Source organism: Hibiscus syriacus, unplaced genomic scaffold, assembly GCF_006381635.1.
Source record: "Hibiscus syriacus cultivar Baekdansim isolate YM2019G1 unplaced genomic scaffold, ASM638163v2 tig00008843_pilon, whole genome shotgun sequence".
Taxonomy (NCBI): Eukaryota; Viridiplantae; Streptophyta; class Magnoliopsida; order Malvales; family Malvaceae; genus Hibiscus; species Hibiscus syriacus.
In genome coordinates this window covers 460,089-486,417 of record NW_024062175.1, presented here as the reverse complement: position 1 = coordinate 486,417, position 26,329 = coordinate 460,089, and the positions used below count along the sequence as shown (strand labels likewise).

Genomic DNA, 26,329 nt, shown 5'->3' with positions numbered 1-26,329 from the left:
CCATACCATAATATTATAAATAATTATAATAAATTTTGTATAGAAACTCGAATAACTCAACTCGAAAAAATTCTAAGTTAAATTCTAGTTACAAAATACAACTCGACAACTCGAATAACTCAAAATTCTTTAACTCGACTCGATCAAATACTCACCAATAAATACAATATAACACAAGTGGTAAAATTATTTCAGATATAGCATTGCATCAACATATAGTTATCGGGGCGCGAGGGGAGGCGTTATTATATTAAAACCCCCCATTAATTATTTTTTTTGGAGAAATAACCCCTAAATCATATTTATTAGAAAAATACTCCCAAATTGTTCGCATAGGATGATCTCACGTTCTTCAAAAAGGAAAGTCATATATCACGTTTAAAAAAAACGAATTTCATGCATTTATTATTATTTTTTTCCAAAATTAAATAATTTTATCTGAAAAAATAGATGGGTCTCGCGTCTTATAAAATGTGACACGTTTTATAGAATAATAGGTAATCCTACGTGAGTAGTTTGAAAGTACTTTCTATCAAATCTAATTTGGGATTATTTCTCTAAAAAATAATTAATGGAGTTTTTTAATAAAATAACGCGATTGAAGGGAGATTGTTTTCTTAATTTGACCATCATGAATTGACAATTTCACACATGGGTAAAGAAAAAATTAAAAACCAATGTCTTCTTAAATTACTTGGAAATTTCCTAAAGTATAACATGTGAAGGCAAACTGAGTCAACAATATTGACGTACGTATTTTAGTTTGTGCGTGCGTGTATATATATCGATTAAGTTAAGGTGGGTACAAAGCAATATATATTCTAAATATTCTTAACCGTATGACAATAAACGCTCAATAACTATGTTGTAGACGTCGTTAATGTTTGAGTTCATGATCTCTAAAAACAATAACGATTCTTTTAATCACTAAGATAAATTGATACATACTACGTATTTATATTATTCTACAAAATTGTTATATTTAGTAGATTTTTAATAAATGTGCTCAAACTTTAATTAAAGAAAAATAATGTCATGCTCTGAGCATAAACATGGTTTAACCAATATGTATATCCCTCATTTTAGTAGATTTTTAATATATGTGTTTAAACTCGGATAAAAGATAGATATTAACATGTATGACTGTATTGGCAAACGAATCATAAAAGTGATGAAACTATTGAATTACCACTGACAAATCGTAAATAAGAATTGAGCGCGTGAAAATACTATCAATGAACGCATATCGTGTTTCTAAATCCAATATGAGAGTCCAAAGCAGGAAAGATCAACATGATAACAAATAAAGTGTCATCTTGAATAGTCGTGGAGATGTTAAATCTAATCCTGAAAAAAAATCAACGAAAATAACGATCAAACAACCGAAAACATGTCATAAATGAAGAGAAAAATGTGTCATAAAGACAGAAAGAGACATATAATAAAAACATAATTATTAAAAGGTAAAAAAATAAAGATACATTGTAATAAAACAAAGTAAAAACAATGAATACCGACAATTAACGATCAACATCAAAATTAATACAACCGCCTATCATAAAAATAAAAAAAGAGAGAAACTAACAAAGACTAAAAAAATAAAAATAAAATAGGGCTAACCATGATTACTATACAGTATTAGATATTTAGATATATGATTTGGTGGGTGAGATATTTGTTCTCTCATTGGCCAACCACTCAGTGAGTCAAAATTGGAGTATTCCTCCCAAACTCAAATGAGTTGGATGAATGTTACCAAATTTAGGCCATTCCCCACTTTTAATATTTAGGATAGCTATTACCTTTCTTTTTCTCCTTTCAAATAAATTGAAATAATTGAAGTTTTTCTATTTAGAATCGTCTTAGGCCTAATTCCTATTACTTTGGCTGGATTATTCGTAACCGCATATTTACAATACAGATGTAGTGATCAGTTGGACCTTTGATTAACTAACATCTCTTTTTTTGACTTTTGACTGACCCCTTTCTTTAATTCTTTAATTTTATATCTTTAATTTTATAAAAATTTTATAATTTAAATTTAATAATTCAATCTTAATAATTTAATCCAAGGAGGTCAAATTCGAATTGTTGTTCAATTTTTTTTTCAGTTCGGTGTAATTTTCGACCTAATAAGAGCCGAATCGCGTTCTGTAGGATTTGAACCTACGACATCGGATTGCGCCTCAACTATATCAACTGTACTTGAACTGTTAGATAATTATAGTAGATGATAACATCACTGTTTTCATCGCTAGTCCAAAATCGTACATGAGATTTTCACCTCATATGGCTCCTCGTGGGTCACAAATAAATTTAAGGACCAAATCAGTATTATTTATCTTCGTATGGTTGTAGAATAGATAGATAAAAGATGGATTGGAAGGTCCAAAATTATACCAATGGAATTCTGTCTGCTATATTCTGAAGAATAAATAAAAGTGCTTCTGAAGGGATTTCCGTCTCCTGATTAGGATCCGCGGCCCAAATTAAAGTTATGAAACAAGTCGCTGATAAATCAAAATTGGAATTGGCCCAATTCGCTGAATTAGAAGCCTTTGCGCAATTTACTTCTGATCTCGATAAAGTTACTCAGAATCAATTGGCAAGAGGTCAACGATTACGTGAGTTGCTTAAACAATCCCAATCAACCCGTCTTACGGTGGCAGAACATATAAGTACTATTTATACCGGAACGAATGGTTATCTTCATTCATTAGAAATTGGACAAGCAAGGAAATTTCTCTTGAGATTATAATATATATTTGATATTTGTTTTTCAGTAAACATCGTTTAGGGTTGGAATCAATTTATTCTAGGTTTATCTTAAACTGGATTGTTTGAGATTCTAATAATATTGAATTTTCTATCAAAAAATAATAATAAGAGTTAACTATACAGATGATCAGTTATGTTTGTGTTTTGTCAATTTTTGGTCAGTGATTTGAAAAAAATAAAATAGTTACTTTCGTTTTTATTTAATTAAGATATTGACATTTTCTTTTTTGTTTAATTAAGATGTGGTCATCACGGGTTAACTATTATTAACAATTAACATAATATGTGACGTGATAGTTGATATAATCACACATTTGATCCATGTTATTTACACATTCTCTCAATTTAGTCATACTTTTAAATAAATTTTAATATAAAATATATATTTTAAAATGAAAATAAAAATAAAATATTTTTAATTTAATTTAATAATAAAATATGTTTAATAAGTTAATATAAAAATATTTTTTAAGTTAATATATATATATATATATATATAATATTATGAGTTTAAATATTTATACACTAAGATACAAAATATATACATCATGTTGTTTACTTTAGATCAAACAATGGTCTTGGCTTAATGGTTGTTTACACGTGTTAGTTTCCTAAGTGACTCAGGTTTGAATCTTTTTTATTTCAATTTGCTTTCCTTTGTTTTCTTTCCATCCGAGGGTGACACATGCCACTTTTTGATTGGTGGAAATAAATATATTAAATTAAAATAAAGTTATGACTCTAACCGAATGTTGACATTGACATGACATATGACATCATTCGATTGAAGGACTAAATTTATTTTAATTTATTAAAAGTATAATTAAATTGAGAGAATATGTAAATAATAGTGATCAAATGTGTTATTATATTAAAAAATTAACTGTCAATAACGATAGTTAACTCGGGATAATCACATCATAATCAAATAAAAACGAAAGTGATCATATCTTATGTTTTTCGAAATCAATAATTAAAAGTGGACAAAACACAAATATAAGTAATCATCCATGTAGTTAACCCTAATAATAATATTGAATTTAGATTTTTATGTGCTCAAGTTATTTTAGATGCCATGTTATTTTAGTGAAATCATTTGTTCTCAACCTTCCAATTCATGTTTACTGCTTAATTTGAGATGCTTTAGATTTTGAGTTTAAATTCTAATTTCAAAATTTTATTAAATTTTAATATAAAAGATAAAAAAAAATTACAATCGATTAATCTAAAAAAGCAATGAATCAATGAAGGGGGATTTGCTTCGAGCTGGCGAAAAAGGTAGGCAATTCGATACGGAATAAGACCAGTGTCAAAAAAGAATGAACTTTCCAAGAAGATTCAACCAGCCAACGCGAAAACAAGGAAATTTCAAAAGCCCAAGTCAAATAAAAATGAAAACCAGGGGAAGTTTTTGTTGAAGTTTGGGCCAATTCTTTGTTATATATATATATATATATATATATATATATATATATATATATATATATATATACACACGTTATTAATGAACTAGTCTTTCAACTCTTAGCCCTCTCAACTTCCCTTTTTTTTATTCTTCTTATTCTTCTTTGTTTTTCTCGCTAATATCTAAGGGGGTCACATCTTATTTCTCTCACTTTCTCAAATCTATTCGTTTTTTTGGCTTCTCAGTGGCGTGTTCTTTCTTTCTTGATCGATCGATCATTAGAATATATAATTTGAGTGCTTTTTATGAATTCAAATTTCCAAGCTATCATCTGCTGAGGTTGATGTGTACAAGGTGTTTTCTCTCTCTGGGGTTTTCCCTATTTTTTCTCTTTAATATGAGTCGGGAAAAAAACAAGAGTTTGATTCTTTGCTTATGAACATCAAGTGGGCAAATTTATCTAGCTTTGGGTTTTATCCGGCTGTTGTTGAATTATAAATTTTTGATAAGGATTGTAAGTTCATCTGTAAAAATAAGATGCTGATCAGCATTTGAACTGTGTTACATTTAATGCCAGTATTTGTATATAATTCTTAACTTAGTAAGTTATCCTTTGTGCTTGATAACAAGTTATACCATCTGATCTTTCGAGTTATATCAGCTCAGAACTGAAACAGGGAAGATCATTAATTGGGTTTGGTAACTGTTTCGTTCTAAGCATCTTGTTGCTTAGTTCTGTTTGTAGGTATAAATTGGGTTTGGGCATTTTATTTAGGTTTTGCTTGATGATAGACATAAGAGATAGAAAGTAATGACCGGTTTACTATGTTTATGACTTTGGAAGGAAGTAATTTTTTATTGGTAAACTCATAATTGTTTTAAGGAATATCTAGTTCCGTTGCATACTTGGCATAAGGATCACCATTATTAGGTGCATCCATGTTATGCAAATTTCCCCAATCTGCTGGTGCTGAGTCTCATATTGTTGAAAAGAAAGTGTTGGTGGTATTATTAATAATTTTGGAGTTATTGTACTCAAAAAGTGAAAATGAATGTAGCTCAGAAGAAGATTTTTCACCCCAAAAGAAATAAGGAAACCGGAACTGAAGGTTTAGTAGTGCTTGTTACTAAAAACGTATAGGTGTTGGTGCTGGAGTTACATGACCCCAAAAGAAAAGTGTTGGTGGTATTTTTCACCCCAATCTGCTGTTGTTATATGCTACTTTGCTTTCCATCAGAATCTTTTACAATAGGGAACTGAAGCACTTTTTATTCTTGAAATTCCCTCCTGGCTTCTACTCCAGGTTTCTAGGTCTTCTATATTTTCCTGATTCATTGTGCCTTAAAGTTGTTGGTATTATTTCTAGCAGCAATAGGTTCTTGGTGCTGGAGTTTGTGTAGTACGAAATATAGACATGACCACTTAAGCATCGTTTCTCCTACTGTTACTTTCTATCCTTTATTATGTGATACATGATTTTCTGTTTGGAGCTTAAGACTGAGTCTTGGATATTCTTTTGTCTGGAAGAACTTTTCCATTAGGTGCATCTCAGGATTCTCTTGATACTCATTTTGAAAGGAATCACACCGAAAACGTCAATATGGTTTCCCTTAAGTTTCATGAGCCAAATGGGGTGCTAGATCAGGGCCATCAAATCTCCAGTCCAGTAAGAAGAGATGTTAAGAGGTATTTTTTAGTTATTTAACTGAATTTTGGTGCAATAGCATGATTTATTTTGCTTTTGTATTTCTAAGAAAGCTTCTCATATTACAAGTTTCTACTTACCAGTTCTCCAAATTCAAGTTTTTGAATGTAGTAACATATGATTTTTTTAAGAAATTCTCTCTTTCTCAGTCATTTATCTGATTCCACCCTTTATACGGCTTTTAAAAAATGCTTCTGATGCATGAAAAGTACAGAGATTTTTGTAATGAACTTTGCAGCTTTGTTACTTGAGCTTTTCCTCATATATTTTTTATGGGTAGTGTTTGGGTATGGCGAAGAGGGGGTAGAGAGTGGAAGGAACGTCTTTCGTAACCTTCAATCTAGTTGCCACATAAGTTTCCAACTGGATTCTGCTTCCATATGGTGTTGAAGTTTTGAAGGAAACAAAAACTTGGTTGTTATGTGACTTGAAAGTAAAGTGGGAGTTTTTAATTGTCATTCCAAAAGTGATATAGTTCTTATCATCCCCCAAGGGTGCCAGTCTGTTTTCCCCCTTCTTTTTCTCTTCTTTTTAAATGGTATGTGAGCTTCATTGGGTTCAACACGTTTTTAGCTTGGATATTCATTGGCAAAAAAAAAAAAATGAAGTGAGATCATTAATGATGTGGTTAAACTTCTTCTGCTAATATAGGTCATTATCTGGTGTGAAGTTTCTTGAAAATGATGATATGGATTTGGAGGATGGTAATTTGGACAAGGAGTGGAATAAAATGACACACATTAACAAGGTCATCAAAATACAAAATCAGGCCTTATTATCTGGCCTTGCATATTGCTTATCCTCTTGCAGTATGATTCTGGTAAACAAGTTTGTGCTCTCTGGCTATGATTTCAATGCTGGGATATCCTTGATGCTATATCAGGTATTTTACTGACACCGATTCATTTGCTATGCTAACATTTTCTTTTTGTATCATAGCAGCAGATTTTTATGCGTTATTCAATAAACTGGTTATGAAGTGTTTCTGATCTCATTACAAGCTGTTGGCTCTGTATACCTGCAGAACTTTATATCCGTTGTTATTGTGTCTATACTGAGTTCTATGGGCCTAATATCGAGAGAGCCGCTAACATGGAGGTTGATTAAAGTCTGGTTACCTGTGAATGTCTTATTTGTTGGAATGCTTCTTACAAGCATGTTCAGGTATGAAGTGTATTTCTTGTATGGTCATCTAAGCGAATCCGTCGTTGATATTACTTTTATATATCCATCAGCCGAAAGAATATTTAAGATTTATTTCCTGTAATTCTATGCTTGTGAATCAGTAACTTTCTATCATTTGAATGAATTAGTCCTGTTTCGCTTAGCCATATCGTTGCATTTCATTGTTATGGCTGATCTTGCATTATATGACTTGAGTAAGAGTTGAATTGGTATCTAAATAAATTTGTGCTCAATGGTCTCTAATCTTATCCCCTGTAGGTGCTATTCCAACTTCGAGACAAATATGCTTATTTCTGACCCTGCCATTTCTTCTCTTGCCACTCAGACACCTTAAATTGCGCATTTCAACTATAGTCATTTTTTGTATATGTTGCTTATTGTTAACCCAACATTTCATACCATATAGTGAAATAGGTCTGCTGTCCTATAGAACTTCCCTTCAAACACAATGGATATTGCAATCACGCAAAACCCTTGACGCACTTCTCCGATTAGGCTACTGAACCTTAATTGTATGGTTATCAATAGCATCTCCATCAGTCATTATGGCTTTTTGAATTATATCCCCTAGGTACTTAAAGCGCTATGTGATTGGTATCACTTGATGATCGAATTTGATCACATCGTGATTGTTATTCCTTGTTTTACTAAACATGCGCCTCTTATACTCAGTACTAGATTTAGATGTTATATTTTATAATTTCTTAAACAACTCCTGAATATGATCTATAGCATTTTATTATTTTTCCAGATAATCTTAGGTGGAAGTAATTGTAACATTCATTTGTCGGTAAATAGCCACACTTTGTTGCATTTTAAAAGGTTATTTCCATAAAAGACAAGCTGTCACGAACGATTCGTGAAAACTCAAAATAGTAAATTCATCTTTATTGTAGCTTAACTGTGATTTTTATCACTTTCTGCAGTTTGAAATATATCAATGTAGCCATGGTCACAGTCTTGAAGAACGTTACTAATGTAATTACTGCAGTAGGTGAAATGTATTTGTTCAAGAAGCATCATGATAGCAGAGTGTGGACTGCTTTGCTCTTAATGGTATGTTTATTGGATCAGTTTGTTGAGAATAGAGAATACGGGACTGAGAATACTTTAAGCAACATGTTGCTCTTCCTATCTTAGCTTGATGATGGATCTCATGGTTTATCGCATTTTGAACAGACCTTACTTCTGTATTGTGCAGATCGTTTCAGCTGTTTCTGGTGGGATAACAGACCTTTCATTTCATGCCATCGGATATGCATGGCAGATTATAAACTGCTTCTTAACTGCGTCATATTCTGTGAGTATATAACAAGATAGTGTGAAATATGAAAAGGGAAGTTTTATGCTTAATTTAATAATCTCTGATGGCCAATATTCTATTCATAAATCAATTGCTGATGTTTCAAGGTTTTTTTGGTGTCTGCAAAATAAAAGCTTACTTTTTAGAGGAAGAAATGTTAATAAAAGTATTAAATTTGCAGCTATAGGATTAAATATCTACATGCAGAATAAGCTAATAAGGGATCAGCCTTTTAGCCTCAACTAGGTGCTTTTGAATTTTTTATATGGATCTTGAATTTCTTTGCCATCTCTATTTCAGAATATATACTACGAGATTAAAAAGAGACATCACTAGTTAATAAAGCAAATATCATGTTAACATGCCATTAATCATATTGTCTTTGCCTATATAGTGCAAATTATCATGTGCATTAGAGGTCTTCAATATGGAAGTGTCTAAAACCATAACAGTGTAAGTGAGATCAGTAGCTTGTGTTAAGGAAATGAATCTTTCTTGGTGAAGCTTCTTCTGGGCGAAGGTTCATATAGAGTAATGCTAATGTGATAGTTGAGACTTGATATCTTTAAGACATCATAGGGATCTAATATCTCAAATTATTTTGATTCACTAGGGTATTTATTGAAGTTTCAATTTCTTGTGTATCCTAAATGTTATAGTAAGTTGTACCTTGAATTTCTATTCTCAGTTTTTAACTCTCAAAAGTGGACGAGGATATAGTTGCGAGTTCAGTTTGTTGGTACTTGCGATATTTAGTCTTAGATTCATGATTTTTTCCTCCAATTGTCGCTTGCAGATTGTTTATTCATCTCTAGTTCATTCGTTCTCTTTTAAATCTAAAATGATAAATGGTTGATTGTTCATTTATTTATTATTACTGGTGCAGCTGACTTTGCGTAGGGTCATGGATACTGCAAAGCTGGTCACCAAATCTGGAAACTTGAATGAATTTTCAATGGTCTTGCTAAATAACACACTTTCATTGCCTCTGGGGATACTTCTTATTTTTGTTTTCAATGAGGTTGATTATCTATACACGACGTAAGTGTTTTTGTTCCCCGTCTTTATTCATGTTACAACTTTGTAGCATTCTTTATTTATTTGCTTTGTTGTAATTTTCCTTGTAGTAAAATATAGATGTCCACCCTTTCGTTGTCTGATGTTTTTTAATTCACATGGTCTTAGTTGGAATATATTAGTTATCAATTTTTGTGGTTGATTCAAAAAAATAAAGCAATGGAAACAGTGAGGTGTACTGTTCGACTCTTAATTACTTTTAGTGTAAATGCTTCCATTTCTAATTTTTAATTGGGTAATAGGTGTTAAATTTAATTTCATACAATCAATAGTTAAAAGGGAGATCCACCCCTGAGGGCTGTGTGGGGCTTTAACAATTTAATAAGTCTGTGAGTCCCCGCTTCATGCTCTGTGCAAGAAGATACCTTAGGCCCGTTACTGTTCATTTTATAAATATACAATTTTTAATTCTTAACATGTTCTATAAATTGTCCATTTAACCAGGGAATGACGCTTAAGTTTCATACTTTAGATATTGCTTGAAGCATTGATAGGTGACTGGTTAACAACTCTCTAGTGTGATAATTCAGTTGAATAAGGGACAGCTTGTTGTAAATGGTTTGTGTCAATTGTAGATCCTGAATTTGAATTGACTTCTCTGCTAGATGTACAAAATATAAACACTATTATTTCATCAATTGTTCAACTAGTAGCCTGTTTTTCTGATAATACTATTCCTGTTATTTTCCTTCGACGTTTTGCATTAACTAGCTGTAGCCTGTACTCAATTCACTTTAATTGCCATTATAATTTTGACATATTCTATTCTAAAATTTGACGCATACCTTAGATATTATGCTGAAATATCTTTTCGATTTTTTTACCATTAGTGTTATCACGTTGTTTGCTTTTTCTTGTTCATTAGATCCTTCTTTTTTCATTCTCAGCCTCTTTGTCTCCGACCGTTTTACTTTATATGACCAAAGATTGCATCTGCCAGAGTTCTTTGTTTCATCAAAATATAATTTTGTGGATCTTTGTCACACAGAAGGTCAAGTTCTTCTAAACCTGTCTCTGGTTTTGATCCTCACATAACAAGCAAATGCACCTAACTCTTCCTTCTTAGTTTCCGAAGGACAAATCTTTTCATGCTAGGATTGAAATAAGCTAATTCTTTTAACTTTCAAGCTTCACCAAAAAATGCGGCTTAATTTCAGCTTTTGATTTTATTAGTTTAACTGTAAACCATGGTAGCTCACATCCCATCAAGCAAATAACCCAATGACTGGTTTTTACTTTCACTTCACTATGGATTCTGGTACTCCTCTTATTTTACAGTTCTTTGGCATCTCACATTCTCACTATCTTTAATTTACTTGACAGACCACTTCTAAGAAGGCCTGACTTCTGGTTGGTAACGACATTAAGTGGATTTTTGGGCCTCGCTATCAGTTTCACTTCAATGTGGTTTCTTCATCAAACAGGAGCTACCACGTATAGGTAAGATGAAAGGGGGCTTAAAGGCCAATGCCCACAGTTACATTTAGCTTTCTATGGTTTGAACGAAATACCAAACAAATATATCTAGCTTTAGCGATTGACAGTGGTACGATGTGTAATTTCTAGTTTATCAAAGGGAATTTTATTTAGAAGTTAGGCTATGCTGGAGTAGAGGCAATGTTCTGTTATCAGTCCATCATTGAAATTACTTTGTACTTTGTGTATTGGTTAGAAGTATTTATTGTACATGGATTCTCACTCATTTTGTTTTCTGCAGCCTCGTAGGATCGTTGAACAAAATTCCTCTCTCCATAGCCGGGATCGTTCTTTTCAAGGTCCCTACTAGTTTGGAGAACTCTGCAAGCATTTTCTTCGGTAAGCTCGTGTATCGAACAGACTCGAGAATGGAAATCATGTTTCTGTCAATGTTATCAGCAAACCCTTTTTACACATCCTCGACTTCTTTTTCCAAGTTCCTTTTATAAGATCGCCATTGCCATTGAATTTCACAGGTCTTTTGGCTGGAGTTTTTTTTGCGAGAGCGAAAATGCGGGAGAAATCTGAGTCATAGTGTGTTATCGTAGAGCGGTATTTATGCGGTGCTTGCATCCTGTGAGTGAGGATTTGCAAGTGTATAACGCACACCCGAACAACTTTTGAAGTATTGCTTACGTGTCAACCAAGTTCCTCATGGAAGATGGCAAAAATGGGGTGGTGGAAAATTGGTTCCCGAGAGAAGTTTTTATGTTGTTGATTATTGGGAGTTGCTTCGAGTTTAGTGTCTGTTTTTGATGCTAAACCAAAGTTTTTATGTTGTATTTGTATTGGTTGGGGGACCTTGTTTTTCCCTTGTGCATTTTGCTAATATTCATTAATGTAATTTATGTATCCTTTAGTCAACTTCAATTTGAAAGAGGGAAAAAGAATAGTTCACTAATGATGTCTCAATTAATTTGCATACACTTTTTTTTTAAATGTTTACTCGATTATTATATTATTAATTTATGTTCTTCTGGTCATTTGACTATTAAATATTATAAAATGACTGCTTGATTTATTAATTTTTTATTTTTTGTCTTCGACCTTTAGGCCCCGTTTGGTTCATGGTATAATTCATTCCTGAAAGGAATGTTTTTTTCCCTGATAAATATACTCACGTTTGGATGGAGGCAGATTACCAAGTGCCAGGTAAAACATAATACCAATGGTGATTTAGTTTATTGTTTTCCCGGGAATATTCATCCCTCATCTCCCTCAGGTATTTCATTATTCCCATCCCCGTTGTCTAAAATAGCCCTCCCCACTTCGTTCTGACTATCGAGATTCTTTGAAATTCCGACCGTATGTGATTTCCTTCCGTCGCTGCTCCCCTGCTTCGATGGGTAGTATTTTGGTGTTGATTCGCCTTTGTGTTCTCCTCCTTTATGGTTGAAGGGGATGCCAAAACATGGGTCATCGTCTTTGATGTCCGTTGAAGTCGAGAACTCTCTGTCTCCACATTCTTCATTCTAAATCTGGGCTTTTTGATTTATTTATTTTTGTTAATTTTCATTCGCATGAACTTTGAAAGTTTTGAATTAGAATTATGAATTAATTGAAATTTATATGCATGAATGAATGGGAAATTTGTGCGAATTAATCATTCATTGAAACTATGTGAATGAAAAATTTTCGAGCTCTTGTTTTCAGATGTAGTATTAGGTTTTTTTAAATATATTTTAGTTGATAAATTTGTATTGATTGAAATTTTTCGAACTAATCATTCATCGAAACTGAATTAGGTGGAAAGATCAGTGTCATACAATGAGCAGAGGCCGAAAAGCCCTCCACCGGACTTACCTTCATTGCATCTTAATGGTAGAATAGTTTACATTGGCATGCCGGTGAGTATTCCCGAATTCCGATTTAAAAGGGTTGGTGGGTGGGTGAGGTTTATAAATTGTAAATGTTTTCTGTTGCATATGCTTTACCAAATTAGAAATTATTTTTTATAAAAATTGCAAAACTGGGTTGAGGATAACTGGAATTTCATGTTTTTGCAATCTTGTTAAGAGTTTTGAGATAACTATTTCCTGGAAATTCTTGTTCCCAAGGGACAATCTGTATCTATATGTATTAGGATCCTAATTCATGGATCTCTCAGTACGAGAAAGCAAACCAAGAGTATTATTTCCTATATCATACTGTTTTGTTGTTACTGTAATTTGTTCAAACAGTTTGATCGTTTCTACCTTTTAGCTTGTGCCTGCAGTGACAGAGCTTGTAGTTGCATAACTAGCGTATCTTCAATGGATGGATCCCAAGCAACCAATCTATCTTTACATAAACTCTACGGGAACAACTCGTGATGATGGTGAAGCGGTGAGCTTTGCATATGGTACCTTCAAATTTGATAATGAATTTAAGATGTAATACATTATGGATCGCGTAGCTTCTGGAGATGTTAGACTCATACCTTGGTTCTCATTTAATAAGTAAAAAAGTCAGTTGAGTTAAAATTTGGATTTTCAGTCTTTTGTGTAGATTAAGTGCATGTAAACCTACAAATATGAAACTGTATACAAACCCGAATAGTATCTGAATTGTAAACACTAGCTTCTTCTTCCATGCTGGCGCTTCTTCTGCTTGCCATGCATTATGTTCGCTTCTGCTTGCTATACGTACATTAATTTAAAGCTCTTATAATGCAGGTTGGCTTGGAGACGGAGGATTTTGCCATCTATGATGCACTTATGCAGTTACAAAATGAGGTGAATTTTCGTTCTTCAAAGATATCAGTCTGCCTCGTTTTCTATATTTTGTTAAGAAAATTTTCTCTGGATGTCTCGAGTTTATGTTACTTTAGCTCAAGAACGAGATTTAATTTTTTCTTTATTCACAGAATTCCTTCATAATTTGGTAATATTGGTTCCCCACATGTACATACATTCCAGTAATCTTTTATTCCTTTAACCAAATACTGTAATCTTACATTACTGTTAAACAAACCAAACACAGTAATGTAACATTCCCAGTAATGTGTTAGGTAATGTTACATTCCGGTAATCCTATTCCCAATGGTAATCTTATATTCTGTGAACCAAACGCACCCTTAGTTTATTTTATGTTGGTTTTTGATTAAGCTAAGGTAATTATAAAGTAATATATGTTCTAAATACTCTCAACCATTTAACGATGAACACTTAATGTGAGGTTATTAAGGGATTAAGTATTAATGTGATGGAAGGGTGTTATTAAGAGATTTTTTTCAATACTTGTTATTAGGGGTCTAATTTTTTTTTAATATTTGTCGTTAGGGATATACTTTTAAAATTTTATTTTTTTAATATTTGTTATCAGGAACCCATTTCTTTCAATATTTGTTATTGTGGAGCTACCCTAAAAGTTTATTTATTTTTTCAACACCTGGTATTAGGAACAATTACTTAAATAACGGTTTGTAACCACAAAAACGATCATTACTTAGTGGTAACGATATCGTTTGAAATAGCGATATTCACAACCGTTATATCCATAGTAGCATATGTTACACAACCATGATACTTGCAATGACCGTAATATTATTAGTTATGTATGCAATAGCGATAAACATAACTTGATCAACTACACAAATACAAACTATAATTTAAATCCTTGATTATAGAGGTCTAACTTTTTTATTTGCTCCCACAAACGGACCTGGCTTTCTCTTAACTAAAGACTCAGGCAAGTCTATATTTTAAAGATAGGAGTGAGTTTTCCTTTGGTTGATGCAACTTATATCTGCTGAATGTGTGGATTTATGCAGCTGGGCAGGAACGATTCAGAACATTGACAAGTTCTTATTACAGAGGCGCCCAAGGGGTTGTTTTTGGTAATTAAATCCCCTCTTTTTCACTTATTCTGTTGTGGAATTTCCTGTTTTGATTCCTCATAGATCCTTTTGTAAAACCCTTGAAAGGAAGTAAACAGTGTCTTGCCTCTACCATGATGGGACGGATTTAAGATTCTAAAATTTTAGGGACGAACTTAAGTTTATAAAATTTTGGAGAGACAAAAACAGATTTTAAATAAAAAATATATAAAAAATTAAAATATATAATAATTTTAAAATTTTAGGGGCTACTGCCTCTATCAATCCCTCAGTCGATCGCTATGCCATAAAATTATTATGCTGATCAAATTATGTTTGGATAATCATCGACGTAACACACGAAGGGAAACATTTACGAATTTCAAAGAAGTGTAGTCCAAGGAATTCGAACACTACTCGACGAATCAAGACTGCATCAAGATGCTTGTCGGGAACAAAGTTGACAAGGTGGATTTACTCACACCAACAATCTCCATGGTTATTTTTCTGTTCTAATCAGCTTGTGCCCGATTACTGTGAAATGAAATCCAGGAAATCCAGCGGATCGTGACGAAGAAAGAGGGATTGGAGTTTGCGAGAGATAACGGTTGCCTTTTCATCGAATGCAGTGCTAAAACGCATGTCAACGTGCAGCAGTGCTTTGATGAGCTTTGTTCTAAAGGTATTCGATTGAAATGGAATGACATTTTGATAAACTGTACAGATTGTGGATACACTAGCCTTTTAGCCGAGGGATCCAAATGTCCAAAATTATAATAAATACGAAAATTAATCGGATCAAATTACACTAAATTATTAAGAATAAAATATTATAATACGGTAGCGTATCTAAATTAACTGATAGGTTGAAATCATTGATTTTTTGTTGTTGTTGTTGTAATCTTCTAAGAAATAAATTATGTTGAGTATAAACTTTCTGACATAGATAAGATTAAATACGTGATTGTCTATTTCTTTATAACTATAACTTCTTTATATAGTTGATTTAAGAATTAATTGTTGTATGTACTTATAACTCTGTCCCTCGTCGAATTATAAATACAATTTTAATAATATTTAAGAGCAAAATTTACAAATGAAAATGAAAGGCATTAAATTTTGAGAGAACATCCAGAATCTTCAATGCTTTTTTTTATTATTATTAAAATGGGAATCGGGCATCAACATGGGTTAGTTCAAGCTGTAAATAGTTTGATATCGTTTAATTAATATTTCGAGTTTGAATCTTTATATATGTAAAAAAAAAATTATGTTAGAAAACTTATCGATTAAAGTCAGGCACACTACGTGAATAGAAAAAAATAGGAATAGGGTGTTTAAAATAAGTTGCACTTTTTCTTTAAACAAATTCACAATCAACTTTAGTTGCGGGAGACATCTTTGTAGGGGCTCTATTTGTAGCCTCTCTTTTCCGCTTAATAAGCTTTACCAGTGTTTCTAAGTGTTAGCACACAACTTTAAAACTTCTCCCAAATGATATTCATTAATAAACTAAAATTATCTACTCAAATTTCTTATTAAAATTAATTATAATTTTAAACTCGATAAAAATATAACTAACTAAACTCTTTTTCATATTATCAGTCACATTTAAACTGTCACATTAATAACGTAGACTTTCATATCAGTATAATAAGATTTTAAACCTTAAACTTTAAATCCTAAAAACGATAAAAGTTTTAAGATAATGTATTTGGGAAAGAGAATTGAGCATTTAAATCCCTTGGAATTTTATTTTTTTTCAAATAAGATGGTATCTGCAATGTTCGGAAAAGTCAATCGGATTACTAGGCGACTTCTTGAAGACGTCCGGATTGATGGGCAATTTCCCTGTACAGTAGATGCAAAAGAACAAGATTTTAGGTGAAAGTTACCCAGTAAACCTAACGACTTGCAGAAATCTCCGTATAGTCCTACAGACTTCCACCATGTACTATATAACAAAGACAATAACTCAAATAGTAGTTTACATAAACATAAAAATGTTTAACATTTGAGCTTGGAAACGCAAAAGGGGAGTTGTCAATATCTTGAGTAGCCGTAAATATGGACCACTTTGGATTTTGTAAAGGGTTGGGTTACATTATTTTAAGCTTTATTGTTAAAGTTAAACAAAACCAATAGATTTTTAACGCTTTGAGGCCCTTCATTGGGTCTTTTTAATGTTTGGTCGACGGATGAGGGTATGTAGCGAGAGAAGAACGAATGAACCAAACTCAAACGTCCCATCAACTTGCATGTCAATAAGATCATGGAGTCTCTGTTACTGTTTGTTTTGTATACTTTTCCCAGAATTTTGGTGCCCCCTTGCATACAACTGGACACTTTGTTCCACCATGAGTCTTTGTGGGTCTAACCATCTTTTCATTAAAGACTTTAAGGTAGTTTTCTTTCCTCTGGGAAATTTTAGAGTTAATTTATTTTAAATTTGTCATCAAACTTTTAGATATTTTAATTTTATGCACGAATTATGGCTCTTATTCTATATTAGTTCCTAAAATTTTAAAGGCATAATGATACAATTACCCCCACAACGTTTGCACAAATGATCACTCAATTTGTTCCCTATTTTCTTGGCATTTTATCCCCTAATAGTTCAATTTTTGGTCAAAACAAATCCTGTTGGATGAAAACTAATAATTTACTAACATACATCACATGTTGTTGACTTGACATTTTCATTTGTGATAAATTATTGATGTGCACAGTTCTATGTCACTAAAATGATGATATGACATACGTTACATCACTCAAAATGATGATGTGATATATACATACATCATATCATCTAAAGTTATATCATAGCATGTGCTACATCAACAATTGAACACATGTAAAAATGTTACATCAACTATACATGTTGATTGTTAGTTAACTAACGGTTTCCATCCAACATGGGATGTTTTGACAAAAATTGAAACGGTGAGGGTAAAATACTAAAAAAAATATGGGGCTAAGCGACAATTTGTACAAACGTTGGGGGTAATTGTATCATTATGCACAATCTAAATTGGTCCTCAAACTTTTGAATGTTCCAATTATATCCCTAAACTTTTGAATGATTTTGGAGATGTTATTGGAATGTCCAAAAGTTTTGGGACTAATTTAGAATGAATGTCATAAATTGAAGATGAATTTAAAATGTTCAAAAGTTTGAGGGGAAATTTAGAATGAAACTCATAATATGAGGATGAACGTAAAATGTTTAAAAATTTATGGACCCATTTAAAATAGTAATCATGGTTTGATGACAAATAGTATAATTAACTTGAAATTTTAAAAATATTCATTTTACTTTGAGATTAAATAATCAACAATTAAATAAGTTTTGACACTCGGTTATATAAAAGTAAAGTTGAGTGATTTTTTTAGTTATTATTAATGTACGCATACTTTATAAATATAATTATTTAAATTTAAAATTTTTAGGAAAAATAATATTTATTTCGACCACTCAATGAATTAACAACATGTTGATATTTTTTTGATTAAGTTAAGATGATTACAAAGTAGTATCTGTTTTAAATATTCTTAATCATTTGAGAATGAATATTCAATCACCTTGATGCAACCACTGATACTCGAACTTTTAACCTCTAGAAGGAACAATAATTCCTTTAATCAATAAATTAAGTTATTTCGTGTACAAATATATATATATATATATATATATATATATATATATATATATATATAAATACACGTACAAATCAAGGGAAAGAAAAATAGTTGTGGGGATTGAGTTTGCACCCATTTGCTAACATGTTACCTGCCTTCCACTTGCATATCTATCTTTAACGTTCCATAAAGTTGGGGAGGCTAAGACTGTCATTTGATGAACATAAGTTCCATTTATTTCTAAAAACAAAAATAACATATCAATAAATATGAAATTATACGTTCAATACATCAAACATTAATTTAAACTATATTTCAAAAATAATATATCAATAAATATGAAATTATACGAACCAACTTAATTCAATGGTTAAAGGAATCATTGTTGTTCCTAGAGGTCACAGGTTCGAGTACCAGCGGCGAATAGGGTGATTGAGCATTCATTGTCAAATGGTTGAGAGTATTTAGAACAAATATTACTTTATAATCATCTTATCTTAATAAAAAAATATAATAAATAATAGAAGGGACGTTATTTTCTTTAAAACTTTTAGCTCCGAGCAACTATGTCTACAAAATATGTATACATTATTAATTAGTTAAGAAAATTTAAAACAAATAAAACGTGTAATCACCTCAATTCATTTAAAAAAATTATTGTCATGATTGGGTGATGCAGTAATTAAGATGGATAAGACTTAACTAAATGGATGAATTGTTTATTATTATTTATTTTGAACAAAGGGTGGAGTGTTTATGATTTGCAAGCTTACATAAATTGACATTTTTGTGCATTAAGGGGAAGAAGGAACCTATCCAATACACCACAAAGGCACATATACATATACATATAGATATAAACAAAATGCAACAACACAAACGAATTGTCCAAAAAGAAGACATGGTTTGGTCCACATGGATCATAATTCATAGCAGTTTGAGCAGTGTAGTGGCCTTTGTTTTGGTCCTACCACTACACTGGCTCTGAAGGAGCAACAGCAGCTGCGTCAAAGCTCCACCCACTATTGCCTTTTCCCTCGCCTCCAACGATCCCTCGCACACCTTTATCAACGAGTCCACCGCGCTTTCACTCCCTTCCTCCTCCGACACCCTGAACACCATCTTCACCACCGCTCTCACGCCGTTCGGATTCTTTATCAGCGCCTCTTTGGCTTTCTCTTTCACCAGCACTTGCTCTATCATCGCCATCGCCGTTGCCGCCAAGCTTCTGTCCTTCCTCTCCGAGTTCCAAATGTACGTCACCAGCCCATCGACCAGGCCCTGTTGGACCAGATTTTCCCTGTTCGATTCCAAGCAACACAAGGCCGAAATGGCTCGGATCCCAGCCTCGGATATCTCACTGTTTTGCTTCACAACACAGATTATCATGTTCAACAATCTCTGGTTTTGCCCGATCATTCCACAGAGCTCCCAGGTTGCCGACGATGATGAAACTAGCCCCACGATATGGCACAAGCTTTGCTTCACCATCACATTGCCATGCTCGAATAGAACCACGAAAGATTCCAACTTTGACCCTTCTTTAAGAATATTCAAACACTCCAATTCTCCCAAAGGAAGCAACCTGAGAACACAAGCAAGCCCTTGCTCCACGAAATTGACGTAGTCTTGGGTGAATCCAGGGTCTACCATTTCAAAAACCAGTTTCAAAAGCAAAGGCAAGAAACCCATTTCGATCAAAAAGGAATCTGTTTCATCGGTTAAATCCCTGATCTTTTGCAGCGCTTGTAGTTTCTCTAGGAAGGTTGATGAAGGAGATGCAAGGGAGTGTTTGAGGGAGACCAAAGGGTCGATTGCCGCGAAGTAATCAGGGTGCAACCGGTGACCCATTTGACTCCATTGTTGAATCAAATGACGAAGATTATGGTTGGGAACAAGAGATGGATCGTGGAGCTTTTGCATTGTGACAGGACATGTGAGATTACCTGCGGCTAACCATTTTTTTATGCTCGATCTGTCGTAGGTTTGGCCAGTACATAGAGTGACGGGATCTGTGAACAAGTCCAGGCTGATTGGACATGTAAATAAATGAGGTACCGTCATCTCATCTCCTTCCATGGAAGAAGAAAGAACCCAAAAGCTTGAGGGATTGCAGTAGCAGACACTGGGGAAAGGAAAAGCCAGAATGCAAACTTAGGCGATGAGAATGATTAGTTTAGAATAATTGTGGGAGATGGTCCCCAGCTTGCCAACCCCACCTTTCTCATACGGATCGATGCCAGTCAAAGTGGCCCATCTACAAAAGGAAAAAGTAAATAATTCTTTATAACAAGTTTGAATTTGAATTGAATGCACCAACAGTTGGTTGAAATAAAATTAAAATGTGGGATATATTACAAACTTGTCGTTTTAAGTAGTAAACAGTTTGATATCATTTAAGTATGTATCGAGTTTGAGTCTTTGTATATGTAGAAAATCTCCACTGGGAGATTCACCTCAATATGATAACAAATAGTTGTCATCATATCAGTCATGATGTCAAATCCAATTCTGAGGAAAATGATAAATGTAAATAACGATCAAACAATAAAACGTGTCAAAAATCAAAGAAATCGTGTCATAAAATCAAAGGAAAATGTGAAAGGTAAAATTATTAAAAATTAAAACAAAAACAAAGATAACCATATGTAAGAGTGGATAATAATATTTTATTACTCATATTTTTAAAGTTTGTACGTACATTTTTTATAGGCTCTAAAATTATATGTTACTAGAACCATATGTAATAATAATTAAACCTTAATTAATTGTTATCTTATACTATGAAAGATGAAACATTAATGGGATGAATATAAACATTCATTTGATAAATGTTATTTATAATACTCTCTTTTTATGTTTATAATCCTTAATAAAATATGTTTCTCGTTAAAATTTTATTAGAAAAACTTTGAGGGATAAAATTGAGTGTAAAAAAAATAGTACATCTTTCAATATGCATGGCATGCTGCTTCATTAAAAGTCTTTACAAAAGTACACTGTGAGACAAAACATGGATAAAAAAAAGAGTATAGCGCGTATTTACACCTTATGAACACATCATTAAAGATCTCTGAAACGAAGTAGTCTAATGTTGAAAAATTAACTTCTCAAATGTAGCAGTAGGTAGAGTTTTCGTAAATAGATCTGTCAAATTTTTATTTGAACAAATTTATTGGGCATCAATGTCTCCATTCTTTTGTAAATCATGAGTGAAAACGAATTTTGATGAAATGCATTTTGTTCTATCATCCTTTATGTATCATTCTCTAAGTTGGATTTTGTATTATCTTTATATAAGATTGTTAGAATTATTCTTTCTGAGCACATATTATAATCTTCTCGAATGTGATGAATTATAGACCTTAGTCATGCAGATTCACGACTAGCCTCATGGATAGCCAAAATCTCAACTTGATTAGAGGAATTAGCAGAACTTATTTGTTTCATAAAGCATCAAGAAATTGCAATGTTATCATATGTAAATACCTTCCCATTCCCATATGTTGAATATAAATATTAGGTTTAAGCACTACTTTTGTTCCTGTAATAGATCTAATTTATCATTTTCGCCCATATGATTTTTTGAATCAATTTATTCTTCGAAATTATTTAAGGGTATCATCCTAGCCCTCGAAGTTCATTAACCATTTTGACTAACAGAACTGCGAGTCTTTTGTGCCTGTAGATTAAGGGATTAGGTTAAAATATTTACTAAAAACAACTATTAAAAAAATCTCAAAATTTTATTATTTATTTATGTGAGATTAAGGGATTAGGTCAAATTTTAGAGATTTTTTTCTAACAAATGTATTTAGTGAATATTTTAAACTTTATTATTTATTTATTAGTATCATTATTTATTTTTTTAATAAATGTCATGTCATCATCAAGCCACGTTAGTAATATGGGTTGAAGCAAAAATTACTAGAATCAACAAACGTAGAAGATTAACGGTTCGTTTAGTCAAAATAGACTTTGAAGGCTAGGGTTTTACCCTTAAAAACACTTTGAGGGCTAAATTGATGCGAAAAATAATATGAGCGAAAATGGTAAATTAAGTGTACTATAGGGATAAAAGTAGCATTTAAGCCTAAATATTACAGGTTGAGGGGAGACAATCCTCTCCAAAGCATGGGCACGGAGGTGAAGCCGTCAAGGTGAGGACGGGATATGAATTGTAATTTGGGGTTTAAGATTTGGGACTAAAGAATTGAGGTTTGGGTGTAAGAGTTAGGGATTTTAGTTTTATTTATTTTTATTCTAATATTACGTGATGAAATAATAATAATAATAAAATATCATAGAAAAATATTAATAAAATAAGTCCAAATGACTAAAATATGATAATCTGAAAATTTAGTGATTAATTAAAAATATTTAAACTTCAGTAACTAAAATATGAGTGAAAATATAATTGAGTGATTACCATCTAATTGGATAGAAAATAAAATTAAAATATCCTCCAGTAATGTTATGACACGTGTCATAGTTTGATTATAGGATTAAATTTAATAAAATAAATTAAAATTAGGATATAATTGATAGAATATATAACTATTGAGGACTAAATGTGGAATTATGTCAATTTTATTAACTGCCACATCAGCATTTCTGTCAAATATTAACGGTAGGTGGCTTGATTGATAATAATTAAATAGTTAAGTGGTCGGACAAAATTAATTATATAATTTACTCAATAAAATTATGAAATTTATTCCGATAAAAGCGCGATTTCTAAGTTTAAATTTCCTCCATTGTAAAATTGCTCAAGAAAAATTTTAAAAAAATATTTAGGCAAAAAGGCATTAGAGGTCCATGTACTTTCATAAAAAAAAAAAGTAATGCAATTTTTCTCTCTCGATGTTGCCCTCCAACAAAGAAAATAAGCACAATATAGCCCTTTGACTAACGTTTTTCATAATTGACCTAATAATCTACAATAGTTGATAACGTGACGGATAACATGATAGATGAGCTAAATTGGTAACTCAAACATGACAGACGGACTGCCACGTCAGTACCGTGGACCGCCATGTCAGCACCGTGAACTACCACTTCAGTAACAATCAAAGGATAAAAAATGTCGATCAAATAGTAACATTGAGTTTGTTTTATAAGTTGGAGGGCCACATTGTTCCCCCCAAAAAAAATACATGGACCTCTAATATTTTTTGCCAAATATTTATTGAAGATACATATTAAATGTTAAGTTTTATTTCTTTAATGTAGTATAAAATGAGTATTTATATATATATAAAAGATAAGTATTGCTTAAAGATATTAATTAAATTTAAACAAGTTTTTTTCCTTAAAAAATAATAATTAAATGGTTCATAGCTAGCGACTTAAAATCCTAGTGTATGGTCGTTGCGTATAATCAAAGACTTTGGACTGCCCAATCAAATTTTCTACTCTGCTTTTGTAAACAACCAATTGCAGCTGCTTTACTTCATAGATTATACTCATTTGATCATCACAATTACACACTCAATCGGACAAACAAGAAAATCCAGGAGGGTAGTTGGAACAATCGTCCTTCATTTTTTTTTAATTCTTATATATTTTAGATACTTTTTGATATTTTCGATTAAAAATTTATTTTCATATCTCGTAAGATTTTATAAGTATGCCATTCTTTAAAATTTTATATATTCATCTCTTTACATAAAATTATACGTACGTTGAATCAATTCAACTTATAGTATTTTGCTCAGTTGATTTAATCAATTAGAGTTTTGGTTTAATTGTTATTTTTAAATAGTTGAATATTTAATTCAAATAAAAATAAGACAAAGTTAAAAATTAATCATAATACGTATGGATTAACCATAATACATGTAATTTATATTGAATTGGGTGACCATTTTGTAACATTTAATAGTAGAGAGATAACAAAAAAAAAGTTTCTGGAGTAAGGTACTGTCTATGTAGTTTACCCTAAACCAAAACAAAAGAGTACAAACAATTAAGACTCGATTTAATGAATTTGTTTATTCATCTATTCTAGGACCCCATCATTCTATATACTTATTTATTTCACCCTTGCTCACCTAATTACTTAATATGCAAATCTAATCCATAATTTATTTGATTATGCAAATCTAATCCATAATTTATTTGATTATGCAAATCCCCAAATACAAAATTGTGAGGGAAAAGACAAATTCTTATGTAAACCAATGTCTTATGAATACCCATTTTGTATGCATGCATGTATATAAATATGAAATGAGTAGGCTACTAAAACCTGTGTTGGATAAGAAAGGAACATGGATCCATGATGCAATTGAAAGAGACAATTGACAATACGATAAAACAAAAGTCTCAAAATAAAACTCTAGAAGGAGGATTGATATGAAGAAAATTATTTATTTTGTCTTGGCATGCATTCCAAAAATCTTATTTGTTTTTGGACTTTGAACATTTTCTTGTCTCTCAGTTGAACTTTTTATTTTCCCACTAGTTTAATTTTTTTTGATAAATTCTCGATTTAATTTTAATTCTACCTAAAGGAGAGGAGAAGAGGAATACTCCTAGTAGATTTAGAATATGTGACCTAAGAGAATATAAGAAATAAAGACGAGCAGCTTGATCAATCAGTCAAATGTGTATGTTTCTTGAAGTAACCGCAGGCGCAAGGGCAATGGCATAACTTGGGGATAGAGTTTGAGGTGACCAACTTAAAACTTAAAAAAAATTAAAGTTTTAAATTATTTTTTTATAAAAAATTTAAAGAACTCGGTTTACGTTTTTTTCAACAACAAAAAATTAGGGTTTAACTAAAATTTTTGAAAATTTTAGAAGCTTAATGAGAATTTTTTAAAAATTATGGAAGTGGTTTAATTAAGATCATTTAAAAAAAATTGAAATTTAATATGAATTTCTGATAGTTTTAAGGGGGCAATTTTATTTTTAAATTTTAAATGTTTAAAATTGAAAATTTCCAAAATTTGGGGGAGCCATGGCCCCCACATAGGAGTGTAAACGAGTCGAGTCGAGCTCGAGTATTGCTGAGCTCGACTCGAAAACTCTTAAATGGAGTTCGACTCGACTCGAAAACTCGCAAGCTTAAATTTTTCAAGATCGATTCAAACTCGAATTCATTAACTAAAGCTCGTAAAAGCTCGAAAAGGCTCAAAATAAAAAAAAATTAAACTTAACTCGATTGCAGCCTCAAACTCAAACTGAACCTTAAATTCTTGAAAACCTTACTATATTTATAAAAAATCAACGTATAGATGATAATATTATTAATACTTTACTTTTTTTAAAAATAAAATCTTAATATATTATATTTTCGATCTGCTCATGAGTTTTTCGAGTCGAGTATCAAGTAGCTCGTTTCGGCTCGTTAAGAACTCGAGTCGAGTTATAGCTCGAGTCGAGTTCATTCGATTCGAGTATTTATTGAATTTTGACCGAGTCGATTTCAAGTAACTCGCGATCTACATCGTCTCATTTACAACCCTACCTCCACATGTCCCCACTATCTTCTGCCGTTGGGCAAGGGTTATGTAATCTACAACTATATATATAGGAGTAAGGTTATGTAATCGACTATAAAGTGTTGCTTTGTTGAGTCCCCTGACTATTAAAAGTTACGGAATAGTCCCTTGACTATAGGTAATTGCTTCGTTGAGTCACTCGAGTATTAAAAGTTATAAAATAGTTATAAAATAGTTACAAATTAGGATTAGTGGCAGCCTTGCATGGATTGACCCACGGGTGGGTGGGAACAGTCGCCCTCTTAAAATTTTAAAATTACCTTATATTTTATATATTTTTATATAATTTCTATTAAAAATATATTTTAGCCCCCTAAAATTTTATAAGTTTAAGTTCTTCCTCCTATAATTTTATAAATTCAAGTTCGTTCCCTAACATAAGATCCTGCGTCTGTCCCTGATTAGTGGATTTGTTTCCGGGGCACGATGTAGTTGATCGACCATACATTTCTGCTA

At 31.9% G+C, this 26,329-nt stretch overlaps 2 protein-coding genes and 1 long non-coding RNA gene across 3 annotated transcripts; 2 read left to right on the top strand and 1 right to left on the bottom strand.

Moving 5' to 3' along the window:
- The first annotated feature begins 4,368 nt into the window (after positions 1 to 4,368).
- Positions 4,369 to 11,761, top strand: LOC120202517 (GDP-mannose transporter GONST1-like). Its single transcript, XM_039202937.1, has 10 exons — positions 4,369 to 4,537; positions 5,712 to 5,870; positions 6,541 to 6,772; positions 6,914 to 7,053; positions 8,001 to 8,130; positions 8,276 to 8,374; positions 9,264 to 9,418; positions 10,778 to 10,894; positions 11,172 to 11,269; positions 11,407 to 11,761. Exons 1-10 carry the CDS (start codon positions 4,527 to 4,529, stop codon positions 11,463 to 11,465), a joined length of 1,200 nt encoding a protein of 399 aa, XP_039058868.1. The 5' UTR covers positions 4,369 to 4,526; the 3' UTR covers positions 11,466 to 11,761.
- A 3,405-nt stretch (positions 11,762 to 15,166) lies between these two features.
- On the top strand, positions 15,167 to 15,479 carry LOC120202483. The gene is made up of 3 exons (XR_005523736.1): positions 15,167 to 15,194; positions 15,279 to 15,408; positions 15,451 to 15,479. It is a non-coding gene; the product is annotated as an uncharacterized LOC120202483 (long non-coding RNA).
- A 3,675-nt stretch (positions 15,480 to 19,154) lies between these two features.
- Positions 19,155 to 20,499, bottom strand: LOC120202480 (U-box domain-containing protein 26-like). Its single transcript, XM_039202891.1, has one exon. The coding sequence runs from the start codon at positions 20,442 to 20,444 to the stop codon at positions 19,293 to 19,295; it is 1,152 nt and encodes a 383-aa protein (XP_039058822.1). The 5' UTR covers positions 20,445 to 20,499; the 3' UTR covers positions 19,155 to 19,292.
- Positions 20,500 to 26,329: the final 5,830 nt, after the last annotated feature.

What these genes read in the sequence shown, in the direction of transcription:
- LOC120202517 (XM_039202937.1), top strand. An exon ending in CTTCTTACAAGCATGTTCAG is followed by an intron (nt 7,054 to 8,000) that starts GTATGAAGTGTA and finishes CACTTTCTGCAG; the next exon opens with TTTGAAATATATCAATGTAG. An exon ending in CTCTGCAAGCATTTTCTTCG is followed by an intron (nt 11,270 to 11,406) that starts GTAAGCTCGTGT and finishes TGAATTTCACAG; the next exon opens with GTCTTTTGGCTGGAGTTTTT.
- LOC120202480 (XM_039202891.1), bottom strand. Translation starts at nt 20,444, where the DNA reads ATGGAAGGAGATGAGATGACGGTACCTCATTTATTTACATGTCCAATC.